Raw genomic sequence first — 16,174 nt, forward strand, 5'->3', positions numbered from 1 at the left:
TTTAAGTGGCAGCTTGTGATCAGAGTCGATTGCTTTGGACTGGTAAACCCCGGGCAGCTGCTCAGCTCATTAATAATTCAGCAGCTTGACAGCAGAGGGACGATACACTCACGTCTGAAGCCTGCTACGATGCATAACACAAACCAAACCCCCTTTTCTCGTGTGTTTTAACGTATTTTTTAACACAAATGATACGTGGTTTTCTCTGGAAATGCATGTTTATTGTAGTTGTATCTACAATAAAAAATAAAAACATTGTAAGCTTTGCAATCCTAGGACAATCAAAGGTTTGTGCCTCTGAACCAATTTCAAGTATTATAATGACAGAAAATTACAGTTACTGTAAAACTGGCTGTGCATTTAACGAGATAACAAAACACACAATACAACGGAGCCAAAGAGCACCGTGTAAAAGCTGATCACAAAATACAAAACAAACCATTGGAAATTTTGGCCCAGCCAGGATAATAATTAAACATTCTTACAGAACAAGGTGAAAGTACAAAGGTACATTCAAACCGTGTACACTGAAGATGAAAATAGTTTAACTGTATGCGCTATTCTACAGTATTTTGTGTTAACAATAAATACAAGTCAATCAATCAAAACACATTAAGGTACGATTCACCTTTTTGTTATCCAGTTGCAAGTCACTTAAAAATGTTGTTTTATCTTCTTCTGTGACGTACTCTTTGCTTTGGGGAGAGCAGGTTTTCACTTCCCTTGTCGACATCACCATGAGGATATAATTCCCCACGTTTCATCCCTCCTCTCTTCTTCCACCTCTCGGTCTCTCTGCTCTTCCTGCTCCTTTTGACAGCTGCCTCATCCTTCTTTTTCCTCTTCGGAGGCGGTGTGGACTGCCGGTGACGATGACAGTTGGACTTGAAGGGGTCTGCTTCATCATCAAAATTAGGATGAGACCTCCCCAGTAGACCTCCTTGTCTTCTGGCTTGAGCCTCTCTCCTTAGTTTCTTCACCTCCTGTCTCTCTCTGCGCCGCTCAGGCCACGTCTTCCTCCTGCCTGCTCGGCCACATGTCTCCTGCTTTGCCCCGCTCCTCCAAAGGACTGGCTGATTCTCCTCCCAAGGCTGCCCTGTTGGTTCAGACGGGTGCTGCATGGATCCAGCGCCCCCAAGCTCTGAAAACACAGACAACAATTGTAAAAAAGATTTCCTTAATAATCAGTGTAAGCCTTTATAAAGGCTGGTGTTTACAGCTGCTCTAATCAATATTTTCATATCAACAATGGGTCAAACGCAATGTGAAAGAGGCTCCTCACTTACTAACCCACAAAGAATTATCAACCTACTCCCCTCAGCTCTACTTCTCCACCCTAACCAACTATGTGGGGGAGCTGTATTCATGAACAAAGCTAATATAAATCCACCTGATGAGTTAGCGATCAGTTTATGAACATGATGGCAAATTAAGCAGACAAAGAGCCAAAGAGGTATTGGAGCCCGAAACAAAGCCAAAAAAACGAAATGTTGGATTTTAATCCATTTAGTGGCCAAACACATGACTGCAAGATAATGCTTATGTTCTGTGTTTACATCAGCTGGATACAAACAGCCATATAACATGATAATATGTCAATGTTGTGTTTACAGCTTGATTTGCTGACCCGAAGTGGACCAATAAAGTGATGACAATATCACTATTTTCAATAGTAACTTAAATTAAGTAAACCCCTAAATATGTTGTTACTATTTCCCTCCAAAGTTTAAACTTAAAAGTGCCGTCTAGGAGGCTGTGACATCACTACTGGTTACAGATTCAACAAAGCAGCGGTGAAACAGGCTTGAATCGTTCAACCACAGAGGGCAGCAACACACCAGCTTAAACCTGGTGTTCTTAAACATGTGATTATATCTTGGCCAACATGACCAATAAAAATTAGATAACTGGTCACCTTTAGAGTTGGATGACACCCACATTATAGAGGACACACAATAATAACCAGTTAGAAAAGAAGAAAAAGCAAAAACCATGTTTATTTGCCATTACGTGCAACTCCTGTAAAATGCTAGAAGTATATAAGCTATATGCATAATTTTATGTGGTCAATCTTTAATAGTTTTTTTTGTTATTGCCAACTCTATTAATTGTTAAAATATAAGAAATTTGTCATCATATATCTGTGAAAGATTATCCTTTGGACGATGTGGTTTTTGTCTTTCCAATCAGATACAATTATATCTGAAGCCTCTCCCCTTTGAAAACATCAATAAAGAGCACAGACAAAAGATAAAAGAATGTTTTTGTCACCTTTGGTTCTTCCATGACTTCTGTTACGATGCTGGAGGATGTCTTCCATGGTGTCATAGTGGCAAACATAAGGCAGTGAAGGAAATGTCCCACTGACCATCCTGTTCTTAGTGCACTCCTGATATGGACAAAAGAGAGACAGAAACACAGAGGTGGGGATTAAGAGGAAAGGTGAATACAAAATGTTTGAAAAAAAGGAAAATTTAGGGTAAGAGAAGAGAGAGTAGATGCAACTGGAAGTCTGGATTAAAGAAGAGCAGATAAATTAAAGTCTGGCCCAAAACAGAGAGAGATAGGGGTGAGGGTAATTTGGACACAAATATTAAGAAGAGAAAAGAGATGAGACTGTAAGGAAAAATTATTAAAGAGGCCAAAAAGGCAAGAAAGACAATAAAAGCAAAGGAAGGGTTCCTTTCATTCACTACTTACATAGCCATGATGTCCCCTCTTAGAGCAGTTGTAACAATGAGCAAAGCATCTCTTATATTTGAGTCTCTGGATTGTTTTTGGTCTGAGAGGAACCTGCGACCGAATCTGGAAGAAATGTCAAAGTAAAGAACACGTTTAAACATTGGAAAGGGACAATCATCACCAATGTGTAACATAGGATCTTCTGTTAGCCTGTTTAAAGGACCTCATTTCCATAATTCTGAGCAAAAACACGAATAACTCAAACTAGCAGAGTTTCTACAATAAGCCAAAAAAACTTAATGTTCAGAAGTTTACTTATGAAAAGAGTGTGATGAGGGAAAAAAGTAAAAAACTTCAACTCACCGTCAAGTGGTATTGTCGCCATGTATCAGGGCAAGACTGAGGAAAACCCATGAAAAATGAGAAAATTACTACTACACAGAGCAGTGTGTAACTTCACTGAGGATGAGGAGCTGTTTGTCGAGATCAAATGTCACATCAAAGGCTAAAAAACATGTCACACATAACTGACTAATGCTTTCAAAGTTTCCTTCAACAGAGCACCACATACACACTCTAAGGGGCCAAAAGACCCGGGGGGGCCAACGTAGCAAACTCACATCAGAGAGGTGCCCTCTCATCCCACAACGCTGGCAGAGCTGCTTCCATACGGGGGTGTTTTCACAATGCCTGAGGCCATGTTTGGGCAGCCCACAGCTGGGGCAGGGTCGGCTGGGACAGTCCCTCTGGCTGTGGCCCTGGATCCCACAAAGGACACATGTGGGACATTTCTGCAGGAAAAAAAGTTATACAAGGGTTTTAAGATGGGTGTTATGATCTTCAGTCATCCTCTACAGGTGACCATGGGATTTCAACAGTGTGGATGTCTCCACAAAGTTTATGGCAGCCTGTAAGGAAAGGCGATACAGGGTATTTATACAGGGTTTGTGCAGGTGTCAATAGGTTAAATTTAAGCTTTTTTTAAGGACACACAGAATTAAATTTAAGACCTGTAACATTTGACAGATATGAAGAAATGTCAGAGTACCAGAATTTCATAAAATATATCTGCTCAATTCTGGATTTTTGAGAAAGAATTATAACACGGAAACATTACAAACTGCATGCCGCTAAAACATTTCTTTTTGAGGCCTAAAATTCAGATTATTAAATTTCAAACTTTTTAAGATTCTGTGGAAATCCTGTATATAAACCAACAACTATATCAAACTCACATATTGGACATTTTTAGCAACAAAAAAGTACATTTTCTGCATGTGAGAGAAAAAGGGTGTGTCTTCTTTTACCTTGTGGTAGTAGCAGTTTCTGGCAACGTGTCCCGCTCTGTTGCAGATGTTACAGATGGGATTACGATCAGGGTAAAAATAACGGCCGGTCTCAGACTGATCAGCACCAAACTAGATAATATGAGTTGACAAAGAGATGACGGTCAGAGTAAAAAAATCAAATAATGTAAAGTCATAATCCTGATATCATACAGCAATATTTGACGGAAGCCATTCAAAATATTATTTTCTTACATTCTTTTGCCAGTTTTCAAGCTGAGAATTACTATTATTCATTCCTCATCTTCACTGTTTAAAGTGTTTAGAATAAAACAGTTGTATTTGTTTCAATATTGTACTTAAAATCATTGGGATGCTTTCGTTAAAAGTATTTTTATATTTGTAGAATATTTGCTCTTATATTTGATTGCTACTCAACATTTAAAGTCCTAGAGGCTTGAATCATGAAAGTAGGTACATATTTTCCTAAATAAAGTAAACCCAAATTTAGTTACCAAAAGTTACCTTGTCTTTCACTGATAATGCCCATGCATCTTCATCTGACCTCACACTTGGATCTGTGTAGGAGAAACCATTGAGAACAGAGTTATGAAGACATTTCAGGATGACAGCTATAATGGAGAGGCTCTCACGCAGGATACTTCTTAAAAATATGAATGTATGAAACATTTTATCTTGATGTTATTTTTGCCCATAACGCCCAGCTCAGGCCTGCATAATGTAATTGTAACAACTGTCTGAACCTACTTTCTGTCTCTTACTTACTTTCAATGTGTGAATATCTTCAAGTGGACATATCTCCTCACTTGTTTTTCCTTCTGGTAAATATTGCAGGACACTCAAACAGAAAGGCAGACAAGAACACCGACAGTGTTTACCTTCAGCTCCAGACTCCTCCTCAGGGTTGTTCCAGTAGCTCAGGTTGAGATGAATGCTTGAGTCTCCTACTTGCTCCTCTCCTCCCAGGATCATCCACTCCTCGACGGGCTGCTCCCTGTCCTCCTCCTCCTCCTCCTCCTCCACCTGGGACACTCCAGCACCTGAAGCCGGACTGGCGCTGCTGTCCTCCGGAGCCCGTCCAGATGAGAACGAGAGGGCCAGGAGAAGTGGAGGAGAGGGATCCCTGCTGAGCCGTGCAGCTTGTTTCCGGTCACTTAACTCCATCACTCCTTCACCTGAACTACTGAAGTTCTCAACAAACAGAGCCTCCTCGCCATCCTCCTCCTCCTCCTCTGTTTCCTTACGGTCCATACTGTCTACTGAACAGCGCCGCACAGCGACCGCTTGCTGCTCTGCTATCAAACAGCGATAGCTGTTCCAACTAACCGGGCAGAAATAGAATAACTTGCTTTAATTTACTTTTTACATTCTTTACTTTGAATTTAAACATGTGAAATGTAGTCACACAAAAGTGACCGTTAGGCTAGCCAGCTCTATGCTAACGGTAACTAGCTCCGTATTAGCCAAGAGTGTTAATGGCGCTAAATTAGCCAACAAAACCAAGTCAAACAAAGTCAGTAAAGGTATTTTCTGTTCCTTGCCCATTTTCAGTTCACAACCTCTCGGTCGTGGCTTCAGATAAAGTACAAATATTACGGTTTCCCCCCCAAACAGCAGCAGCGGGCTGGTGTCTCCACGCTTGTTTATGAAAGCACTTCACCCGGTGCCATGCAGAAAATGTTGGCCAACCAAAACTGAACCCAGAGTTAAGTTTGGCTAATAATGCCCTTCCCGGAGTTAAGTCATGCCTTTATAAATCACAAGTCATGTTGAATTACTGATAATAACAGAAAACAGTGCCAGCTTATAAAGGCACCATTTACGAAAGGTTTTTATGCTATAGTTATTCTATCTCTCAAATAATAATGACTCCAGACCTTAAAACCAACAGAAGCAGGGTCGACTGTGGCCATGGGAGGTAGAAAAAATAAAGGTAATGTGAAAGAGGTATTGGTAAATGTAGATTTAACAGTTACGTTATTACGTTAAGTTAATGATTAGTTTGTGTTTACAACGGGCTATTCTAATGTTGCAGACATGATAAAACTATTAGGTACAAAACTTGAGCATTTCCTTGATAATGATGAAATATCATTCATTCGTCATTTGAGCAAGTGTTTACAATGATTGTAAGGACTGGTACTCTCTTGTTGCTTGTTTGTAATTTGGCATTTATTATTGAGGGCATGTCACTGAAATATATTATATTAGAAATATTCAAATCTCAGTATCATAAAATACACGTTATCTGTGCAGAAGGCAGCATTCCTGACTGTGTGTGAACAAGTAGAATTAACTTTTGTTCTTCTTTTCCGAATATAATACATTGTTAAAGCCTTTTTTGACAAAAGAAGAAGAAGAAGAACTTTATTTGTATAGCACTTATCTAAACAAGGTTACAGAGTGCAAGGTACAAAATAACACTAACAAATTATTATTATATGTGAACTAGATTACAATGCAGGGCTACAGCTATTGGGGACACTGATGTCACTCCCTTGGTATTTTTAACGGGAATGTCAGAGCCTTAATCTGGTTTATCAGTGTACATTCTCCAATTGAAAAAAATAAACTTTCACATTGTGGAATTTTCCCAAAATCGTAGACTCACAATAGTTCAATTTAAATACAGGCCATCTATTACTCCACCACGATTGGTTGCAGATTGTGAAAAAAATCTATGTGTGAGTACGTGTGTATGTAGTATGTATGTGTGTGTGTGTGTGTGTGTGTGTGTGTGTGTGTGTGTGTGTGTGTGTGTGTGTGTGTGTGTGTGTGTGTGTGTGTGTGTGTGTGTGTGTGTCCAATCAGAGGCAGGCTCCTGCCGCTGTCCACCTTCAGGTGCTGAAAGCAGAGGTACATGTTCCATCCCGTCAGTCAGGGACACAATCTGAGCAACACTCTCTGGAAAACTTCTTTGATTCGCTCTAATGTTTGAACGAAAATGTTTGATCGTCTAAAACATTCACACGTAGTCACCAGCAGCGTGTGAAGTGCAGCAGGACGTCAGACGTTTTACAGCGTGTGATGGAAGTTCGCTTTGAACAGGTGCCGCTCACCGTTACGCACAGTAAGTATCGATGTTTCGTTTTACATTAAAGTGATGAGGAGTCCCCTGCAGCCTGTACACAGATATCCACGCACTGAAGGACACTTGCTGGTGTATCTATAATAACTGTCATAACTGTGTGTATTACTTGTCGTTGCTGCTCCGGTGCTCAGCGCACGGCGGAGTGAACCAGCTCGGCGGGGTCTTCATCAACGGGCGCCCGCTGCCACACGCGGTGAGGCAGCGCATCGTGGAGCTCGCGCAACTGGGAGTGCGCCCCTGTGAGATCTCCCGCAGCCTGCGCGTCAGTCACGGCTGTGTCAGCAAAATACTGACCAGGTAAACTGTGTGTGTGCGTGTGTCTATCTATAGTTATGAGGGCCAATTTTGGTTTAATACCTTAATTGTGAGAACTATTTGGCTGGTCCTCACAAATTAAATTGGCTGTTTGAGGGTTTAGACTTGATTTTAGGGTTAGGGTTAGGATTAGGCATTTAGTTTGTATGGTTAAGGTTAGGGTAAGGGGCTAGGGAATGCTTTATGCCAATGAGTGTCCAACTATAGATAAATGCACATGTATGTGTGCGTGTGTGTGTGTGTGTGTGTGTGTGTGTGTGTGTGTGTGTGTGTGTGTGTGTGTGTGTGTGTGTGTGTGTGTGTGTGTGTGTGTGTGTGTGTGTGTGTGTGTGTCCTATTAATCAGGCCATTCATCATCTGCATTATTTGATTCATTGCACCGCTGCCACATGATTGGCTGGTTGGATAACTGTATGATAAGCTGGCGTAAAGCCTTTACCGCAGCTTATCATGCAGTTACCTTTACTGTAAAGGTGTTCCTAATAAAGAGCTCAGTGATTGTACTATTGGACTTATACAGATAAACATACATGCAGCCATCCCAAGGTGCATTATTCAGAATTTCATTTCTTTCAAGATGATGTGTTTGTCTTTGAATCTGCAGAGGAGCTTTGAGCTTTCTCTCACTTTAGTCCAACTCATACCGCTCAGGTCAGATGTTAACCTCTCTTGACAGATATCGAAATTGCTCATTCAGGTACAATGAGACAGGGAGCATCAGACCAGGAGTGATTGGAGGCTCCAAGCCCAAAGTGGCCACACCCAGAGTTGTGCAGATGATCCTGCATTGGAAACACACCAACCCCGCCATGTTCGCCTGGGAGATCAGAGACAGGCTGGTGCTGGAGCGAGTGTGTGACCGTGAGAGCGTACCCAGCATCAGCTCCATCAACAGGTACAGAGAACCATGTGTGTGTGTGTGTATGTGTGTGTAACATGATAAATAACATGTGAGTTGAGTGAGTTCCTTCTCTGTCTTAACAGAATCATAAGAAGCAAAGTCCAATCTGCATCCTGTGAAGTTGGTGAGTTTTTCTGTCCCTCCTCCTCACTCTTGATCTACCTGCCTCTCTCTAATGTTTCCTAACACTGACCTCTGCCCCTGCAGTGTCATCAGCATCATCTGTTGCCGTGGGAACAGTCCAGTCCTCTGAGTCCACCTATTCCATCAGTGGGATACTTGGAATCAGAAAGTGTAGCGGCAAATATAAAGAAGGTAACACATGTGAACCTGGTTGATTGTGTTTGATGGGTCTTCTTTATGAAGACATTTAGACACGTTACAGTAAGAAAGCCATTGATTCCAATGTAGCTGCTTCAGTTCAGAGCTCTGATATCGTCTATGCTCACTCACTGTCACACTGTCATCACTTAACTTTAATGGAAAAGTACACAACTGTGTCCTTAAAATATCTGCTGTGAAAAAGGCTTATTAAATATCACAACCAAAGCTTTTTTCAACTACCGATACTTTACAGTATGTGTTTGTATGTGTTTGAATAGTGTACTGTTATGGCATTTGGAATACAAGACATCAATGTACTTTATTAACACGCGCAAATAATTAATGATACAAGATATTCAATGATGTTGTTTTTTAATGATTTTTATTTTATTTTATTTTAAAATACAAGCTCTCTTTACATTGTTCATATTTTTTTGTCAGGAGCTCCTCCAGTTTTTGTTGCACATTTGTGTTGTTGTGGAACAGTCTATTTCAACATCATACATTAAAAGAAATGAGAATTTAAATTAAATGGCTGACAAACAATCAGGTTTTTTTGTACCTTAAGACATTTTAAAGTAACACACACATGTTAGCAGTGATGCTATTTCCTTTCTTCAAGAAAATAATTAAGTAAGTCACACAATCTTTCTTTATTCCAGAGTCAGTGTTTTAAAATTCAAGATTATCTGTCCCACTGCTTTTGGAACATTTTTAGATTATTATCTTAAGGAGGAATTAAAGTGATCCAACTTAAGTGTAGAAAATGACAGCGATGCACGAGCTTTTCTGAAACAAGAAATCTCCATTTCTTCTTTTCTTGTGTATTAAAAACAGAATGTAAGACTTCAGCTTGGATTTAACGTCTCCTGAAAAAGGATTTACTTCCAGAGAGGAAAGGGATTACAGGGTTTTCTCTATCAGACCACACAGCAGACAGACGAGTAAAGCTGAGGGCGTTGTGTTAATATTAGTCTGAATGAAACAACCTCCGCAGCTGGAGCTCCACCTCACTGCCCGGGGCTCCTGTCCTCTCAGCCAGCAGGCGTCGTGCTCCTCCCTGCCTCCCCCTCACCTCTGCCTCTCATTACAGGCCTGCTTACACCTCCACTCCTCCATCACTGAAACCATTAGAATTGCAGATCAAGCTGATAAATACACACAGTTGCACATGGGAATGTGCAGGCATGCATGCGTTTTGTCATTCCTCTAATTAGAACGAGGAAAGGTCACAGTAGGGAGATTGAGATAAAAGGGAATGTGGACTGAAGGTGTTTTGTTTTCCAGGAAGGGACTTCTCCTGCTTCCTGTACCACGATCAGCCACGTTCCTCCACTGACGCCTGGCGACACTCTGACCACTGCTTGACATCTGTCTCCAGCCTGACCTTTTACCCCAGCCTGCCAGCCAGTCATAATCCAGAGCCAAGAGGTCAGTCTGCATCAAAGTACGCACACTTATGTCGTGTGTCAGTCAAGCTTCGGTGTGTTTTCTCTAAGGATCTTCTCTCTTGTTTAGGGTCTCCATGTTATTGAAGCTGAAGGACGATCTAAAATATCCCAGGAGAAAGAAAATTAATGATCTTTGGATTTGATTGAAATTGTATGTATCATAAGATCAATACATCAAGATAGAACCCTTCATCACAATTTGCAAGTGAGTTCAAATAAATCTGATATGACATGACTCATTTTTGACTTTTTATATACATAAACTGGGCTCAAAATGTATACTGCTATTTCAGGGGCCTAACAGAGCATCATCAGTGCAATGTATTATCCCCTGTCCCTGCCACCCCTGTGGCCATTTTCTCCCCAGTCAGTGGGTGAGGTGGAGCATCATTAGAGGCCCCATGATGGAGAACAGTGACTGTGTTTTCTCCCCGGCGTGCGTCTCTCTGGCCTGCCCTCAAGGATGAGGGATTAAAGGAGTCGATGGGAGCTTCCGGAGGGACGTTCAGGGTCAAAGAATGCAGCCGAGAGAGAAATCTTTGACCAGCAGTGGGCATCAGTCTGCAGGAGGCGTGTGGAGATCAGGCTCGGGGGTGGCAAATGTTTTCACTGTGTATATGTATATAAGCGCGCGCGCACACACACACACACACACACACACACACACACACACACACACACACACACTGATACTGAGGTTCCATGAAAACTTCTCAGTTTACCCACATCACATCTGGTATGCCCATAAAGACTGAGCTTGATGTGTGTGTGTGTGTGTGTGTGTGTGTGTGTTGTGTGTGTGTGTGTGTGTGTGTGTGTGTGTGTGTGTGTGTGTGTGTGTGTGTGTGTGTGTGTGTGTGTGAAACTGTTTGTTTTTGCTGCAGGGTCAAAGTCCGAAAATGTGTTTTTAATAGAGTTTTATACTAAACTAGTTACTTCCTTGATTATAAATCACTGCAGAGTTTCCTCATTCTCTGAGTCCAAACAGCGTTAAATTGAAGGAAGAGAGGGAGGATACTTCACTGCAGGTTTGTATGTAAGAAAAATCATCTCAGATACACTGAAGACTCGAGGTGCGCAAGGAAACAATACGTGGAGAAAACTGTCGGAAACGCTGCCAAGCGTCACTTTACTTTTTTAGCATTAATGATAATACTGCTGGACAAACAGAAGTGAGCAGAGGCCAAACTGAACCAAACCATCGGAGAAGAGGCACAGACATAATGTCTGCTCACACCAGAGTCGTCAACAAGAGGAGGGCGACAATCACAGCTCTGCCTCTGTACTACTCTGGACAACTGCTGAAGAAAAACACCAGTGAGAAGGTGAGGACAAAGATGGGAAACATACCCAGTGTACAAACAGAGTCAAATGATTAAAAACAAATCAGATAAGCAGGAGATGCAATGATGTGAAATTTCAGTATCTAAGAATATGTTTAGTAAAGATGACTGCATTTAATTCAGCTTCATATGCGAGGGCAGTGATGGAAGAAGTCTTTGATAAAGTACTATAAACATATATAAAAAATACATTAGTATTATAGTAAATATAGATATAACTCATCCAGATCAATGGTCAGTGACTAATTGGATTCATTCATTAACACGTTAGGAGCTGATTTTTAATTCATAGCAACATATCATGAGTTATGAGATATTTTTATGTGAAATCTGCTACAAAAAAAAACTACAATAACTTTAATAAAACTACAATAAAGTTCGAGAATAAAGTGGCAGAAACATTTAGAAACATTTCGAAAAAAGTAACATAGAAAGCATGAGTCCACCAAAGCTGCGCCTAAGTTCATGTATCAGTAAATAAACCAGTCACTCTCCAGCACCGTGAGAAGGTGAATGCTGAAGAACATTAATTGTGATTTTTAGGATTTCAAGAATTACTATGGAGAGCTCCGTGGAGCCACGCTGTTTCTGTACGAAGATGAATCACAGGCTACAGTAAGCAAATTGTTGCTCTTTCCATATTATTTAAGGAAACGTATGTTCTTTATTAAGCTTAAGAAAGTGATAAAACTGATATTATGAAGAGAGGAAACACTGTTAAGGGGCAATAAGAAGCCACAGAAGGAGTAAGACAATTATTTAGATCAAATGATGCATGTTTTAGTGTAGTGGAAACACGTAACTTGTTTTCTCTGTCAGTACATAGAGAAGCTGGACCTGGAGCAGCTTACGTCCATGCAGTCAAATTGTCCGTATCAGAGGAAGACGCCGACCATCTTCACCCTCAGCCTGCACACAGAGGAGGTGCAGCTGAAGGTGAGACCGATTTGTCTTTTTCTCCTCATTAACATGGTTTTAGCGTCCAGGTCCGGATATATTCGAAAACTAGAGAGATCTATATAAAGTGATATTAATGTTCAAATTCACCCTAACCCCAGTCGTCTGGTTGATTGAAATAACCAAAACAATGTTTGCATCTTTTCTTTGTTTGTTGTTTGTGTGACTGTGCAGATTGACAATCCTTACACAGGAGCGGAGTGGAGGGCTTACATCCTGACTATGGTCAAAGTAAACACACACACACACACACACACACAATGCTGACAGTGTTTGTGTGTATTCCTGCTTGTAAAAAGTATAACAACAATAACAAACCTGCTCCAAAGACAGGAATGAAACACAAACTGTAGTTTTTGTTTATGTTTTGGACACATTTTGAAAGTAATACCGTAATTTCTAATTCTTCTTTTAGAAATACAACAATCAATAAATTATTTCCTGGTTAATAATTAAGTAATAATTTGGCTCACAGGGGTCAAATGGACAAACTTCCCTTAAGACTGACAAGCTTACAAGCAGGGGGAACACAGTTTTTTTTTTCTACGAACACAGTTTTCCTACCTTATGATCATGAATTATATATATAAACTTTAGGTCGCATCTATAATATCTAGTATCGACACACACACACACACACACACACACACACACACACACACACAAGGACAGGGGTAAAAACTATATCCCGCTTCATGTTACGTCGGCACGTAGGGGGGTTAACATTTGGGCATCACTCAGTTTTTTCCTTGTGTTTCCTTGTAGAAGGAGATCCCCGGTGACCTGCAGCTGCTGCCTGGGCAGAAGATGCTGCTGCTTGACGCTCTGGAGACAGAGAGAAGGAGAAACTCCACCGCGTCACACCCACCGCTCCCGCCCCGACCATCCTTCCTCCCTTCTTCCACATCGTCACCCTCCTCTCAACCAGCCGATGACCATCCAGACTACATGACCCCTGATCTGCCTGCGTGAGAAACTGTTTCTCCCTGACAAATACCAAACAAAACATACAAATACAAATGAATGGTTATTATAGACAAGCATTCTATAACCGACAGTCTGTTTTCTCCTACACTGATGACCATTTTGTCTGTGTCCGGTCCCCGGCTCTCTGAAGTGAAAATACCTGCATATTTTTACCAAGTGTTTATTTTCCCTCTTATTCCTGCAGGTGCTTCTTCGATGTGACGCGGCAGGAGGCTGAGAGGATGCTGGAGGCAAACCCGGAGTACGGAGGCATCATCCTCCGCCCGTCCAGGCTCAACAACATCTACGCTGTGACCATCAGACAACTGACACCCAGGTCGATCTCAGCCTCTGACATTACAGACCAATATAGGAATGTATATTTAGCTCAACTTTTCAAATAAATAAAAACCCTTGGTTTTTGAGTTTTACTTTAGTTCAGTGTTTGTGAGCCATCAAACATCTACAGGAAGAGAAGTGTCCTTAAAAAATGTTGATAACTGGGACACAGTTAACATTATTGTCCACTGTATGCAAACATGTGATCTTTGCATACAATGGACAATAAACATGGGGATGTAAAGGAAGAAGATGTCCACAGAAAGGAAATGGTGACAAGTCTACATGATAAATGACTACTTCAAATCGGGCACAAATATTCACTTGGACTCAAGGAGGACATGATTAGAGTTCGGGGGTCAAAGGTCATAGGCAGGCTATTATGACCTCACAAAACGTAAAACCTTTTTGCCTCATGTACACAATATCTTAAGAACGCCTCGAGGGAATCCTTTTCAAATTTGGAACAAATGTTCACTTCGACTCACAGATGAACTGATTAGATCTGGGTGTTCAAAGGTCAACGTTCACGGTGGCCTCACAAATTAAGTTTCTGGCCTCTTGAGCATGATCAAGTCGGCCTTCAGATTTTGACCAGTTTTCATTTGGACTCAAAGGTGAACTTATTACTTTTCAGTAGTCAAAGGTTAAAGGTCACAACGACCTGATATAATCTGCTGTTCTGCAGACTTAAACTACGTAGAATAGGGATTGTTGATCCGAACCATCAGTAACCACGATCAACTTATTGACAGGTTGTTGTTCTCCTCCTTCTCCTCCTCCTCCTCCTCCTCCCTGTGTTTTTCAGAGGGCCTGTGATGAAGAACTACAGAGTGGCCTGCACAAACCCAGGGTTTGTCATGGAACTCCTCACACCAGTAAGTCCCACAGCTCTTCACATAACTTTGAACTAATGAGGACATGAATCTAACATGGCCTCCAGGGAAAGAAAATCTTAACATCTGAGATCTTCAAATTAGCTGCTGAACTGCACAGCGAGCTGGGTTTACTATTCTGGAAAATAAAACCTGGAGTAAAAAAATATTGTGGCAGTGGGAGAGTGAATAATTGTGAATAATGTGCTTGTTAAGAGACAGGTCTCTCCCTCCACCATATATAAAGATCCAAAATGAGAGGTTTACACCCATTTTAAATGATTAATTACTGCAGTAAGAGACAGTAAGATTTTTGAATCTGTAATCACAAGGACTAATAATAACTAATGTTCATTAAATTTGTTCTCAATACATCTGCAAAAGAGGTTGTGTTTTCACTCCCGTCTGTTGGTTGTTTTGTTAGCAAGATAACACAAAGATTACTGGATGGATTAACAGGAACCAATCCAATTTTGGTGCAAATCCGGATTAGGGGACAGGTCCAGGATTTGATTTTTACTTTCTTGAACATTGCAATTTTTCTGCATTTCCACCGTTTTCCTCGGGAATAATTCATGAATCTTGATTATTTAAAGAACTGATTTCTATGAGTGAGTGAAATTTGATTAAATTTAAGGGGAATGTTAAATGAAGAAAGTAATATTAAAGTATTCCTGTGTTGTGTTTGATATTTATATGTCAGGGCCCCTTACCCCCTCATTATATTAGCAACAGCATTATTCCTCACTAAGTTTATGTGCTAAGATTGGTTACTGTTAAGTAATTTATTGCAGTGTGTTTACTTATGTGGCATTGTGTATTTGTATTTTTGTTTTTGGAAAAGTGAACAAAATGGGATTCTGTTCTGTGAAGTCATGATAGAGAATTTAAACATACATATGCAAATTAAAGATAATCAAAATTTTGCCTGTGATGGAGATCATAAAGCGGGCCTCTCTTCCTCTCTGTAGGTGACCGTCTCCTCCTTGAATGAAGTATTGAAATACTTCATTGAAAAGACACAGTGCCATCCCTACGTGACGTCTGAGCCCTACGACTTCCTCATTGGTGAGAACACTGCTTGCAGGAATAGTCTCAGTATGAGAATACAGCTTCTCACTGTGTTTCTGTGTGCAGAGCTTCCACCTGCTCCAAACTGCATCAGCATCACCTCACCTACACCTAAAACAGTACCCAAGGCACAAGTGGCGCCAATGCTGCACCCGCAAATCCAGAAGGAGCTCCAGCTCCCTCCAACTAAGCCAGCGGAGGATGAATATGTGGTTCCTGAGGATGACACGCCTGATTACCACAACCTACGTCTGGGTGAGAATGAGTGAGAGTATTGGTCTTGCTCAGCACAGTGGACAAGGTGTATATATATATATACATATGCTGTTGTTACATGTGCAGCTTTTAACTTCTGCAAATTTCCATGTGGGATTACCAGCTTCTGCTCCATTGAGTGTTCTGAAAATCCCTTAAAAATGCACTTAAGGTAGAAAAAGATGTGGCAGCTAAATTATAATGACAGAAGTTCTCGATTTCTTATAGCAGGGTTCTCAAACCTCCTCAGGGGGCGCTGGATAAGGTTTCCCACACTTTCACAACAGAGTAAAAACA

The 16,174-nt window shown here is 41.0% G+C and overlaps 2 protein-coding genes across 2 annotated transcripts; one reads left to right on the top strand and one right to left on the bottom strand.

Annotated features, from left to right (window-relative positions):
• Positions 1-199: 199 nt before the first annotated feature.
• Positions 200-5,666, bottom strand: LOC118112258 (zinc finger CCHC domain-containing protein 7). The gene is made up of 8 exons (XM_035161421.2): positions 4,868-5,666; positions 4,494-4,546; positions 3,990-4,100; positions 3,303-3,473; positions 3,046-3,081; positions 2,701-2,805; positions 2,272-2,389; positions 200-1,141 (listed from the first exon to the last, which is right to left on the bottom strand). The coding sequence occupies exons 1-8, from the start codon at positions 5,238-5,240 to the stop codon at positions 669-671; spliced, it is 1,440 nt and encodes a 479-aa protein (XP_035017312.2). The 5' UTR covers positions 5,241-5,666; the 3' UTR covers positions 200-668.
• Positions 5,667-11,294: 5,628 nt separating this feature from the next.
• On the top strand, positions 11,295-15,891 carry LOC118112687 (signal-transducing adaptor protein 1-like). Its single transcript, XM_035162196.2, has 9 exons — positions 11,295-11,396; positions 11,958-12,029; positions 12,234-12,350; positions 12,546-12,602; positions 13,137-13,339; positions 13,543-13,674; positions 14,485-14,554; positions 15,523-15,619; positions 15,689-15,891. Exons 1-9 carry the CDS (start codon positions 11,295-11,297, stop codon positions 15,889-15,891), a joined length of 1,053 nt encoding a protein of 350 aa, XP_035018087.2.
• The last annotated feature ends 283 nt before the right edge of the window (positions 15,892-16,174 follow it).

This window comes from Hippoglossus stenolepis, chromosome 7 (genome assembly GCF_022539355.2).
Source record: "Hippoglossus stenolepis isolate QCI-W04-F060 chromosome 7, HSTE1.2, whole genome shotgun sequence".
NCBI lineage: Eukaryota > Metazoa > Chordata > Actinopteri > Pleuronectiformes > Pleuronectidae > Hippoglossus > Hippoglossus stenolepis.

Excerpts from the sequence above, each read along its gene's own strand:
- LOC118112258 (XM_035161421.2), bottom strand. The coding sequence starts at position 5,240 with ATGGACCGTAAGGAAACAGAGGAGGAGGAGGAGGATGGCGAGGAGGCT. Across the intron at positions 4,547-4,867 it reads GGAGGAGTCTGGAGCTGAAG|ATCCAAGTGTGAGGTCAGAT; the intron begins GTAAACACTGTC and ends TCTCCTACACAG. Across the intron at positions 3,082-3,302 it reads TGAGAGGGCACCTCTCTGAT|TCTTGCCCTGATACATGGCG; the intron begins GTGAGTTTGCTA and ends GGTTTTCCTCAG.
- LOC118112687 (XM_035162196.2), top strand. The coding sequence starts at position 11,295 with ATGTCTGCTCACACCAGAGTCGTCAACAAGAGGAGGGCGACAATCACA. Across the intron at positions 12,603-13,136 it reads ACATCCTGACTATGGTCAAA|AAGGAGATCCCCGGTGACCT; the intron begins GTAAACACACAC and ends GTTTCCTTGTAG. Across the intron at positions 14,555-15,522 it reads TCATGGAACTCCTCACACCA|GTGACCGTCTCCTCCTTGAA; the intron begins GTAAGTCCCACA and ends TCCTCTCTGTAG.